At 55.4% G+C, this 377-nt stretch overlaps 1 protein-coding gene across 1 annotated transcript in view; it reads left to right on the forward strand.

The window, feature by feature from the left end:
• The window catches only part of LOC119588872 (A disintegrin and metalloproteinase with thrombospondin motifs 9-like), a gene marked incomplete at its 5' end in the record, with an annotated part of 149,434 nt that overhangs the window by 125,842 nt on the left and 23,215 nt on the right, over positions 1-377 (forward strand). Inside the window, 1 exon segment of the mRNA XM_037937511.1 lies at positions 140-302. Within this exon segment, the coding sequence (XP_037793439.1) occupies positions 140-302 (163 nt within the window).

A 377-nucleotide genomic window follows, 5' to 3' on the forward strand; every position in this document is an offset into this window, starting at 1 on the left:
GACAACGTAAGAATGGATAAATAGATTACGAATGATGATGATAATGTTTGGGGAATAATTTTTAATGCATGCAGGAATGCGGCTCCTGCGAATTACATAACAGATAGCAGTGCCGTGAATAACCGCTCCTCACCCCCAGCCTCCGTGCAAGCGGCTGTGGTGCACGACGGCGATGGACGAGAAGGAGGGCTGCCGGACGCAGCACATGCCGTGGGCCGACGGCACCGTGTGCGAGGCGGGCAAGTGGTGCCTCAGGGGCAAGTGCGTCGACAAGAACAAGGGCGCCATGAAGAAGGTGGACGAGTGGGGACGGCTGCGGGTCAAGGCTGCCGCTTTTTCAATGGCTGTCTCGCTTCATTTACTCACTTGCATGCACA

This window comes from Penaeus monodon, chromosome 24 (genome assembly GCF_015228065.2).
Source record: "Penaeus monodon isolate SGIC_2016 chromosome 24, NSTDA_Pmon_1, whole genome shotgun sequence".
NCBI lineage: Eukaryota > Metazoa > Arthropoda > Malacostraca > Decapoda > Penaeidae > Penaeus > Penaeus monodon.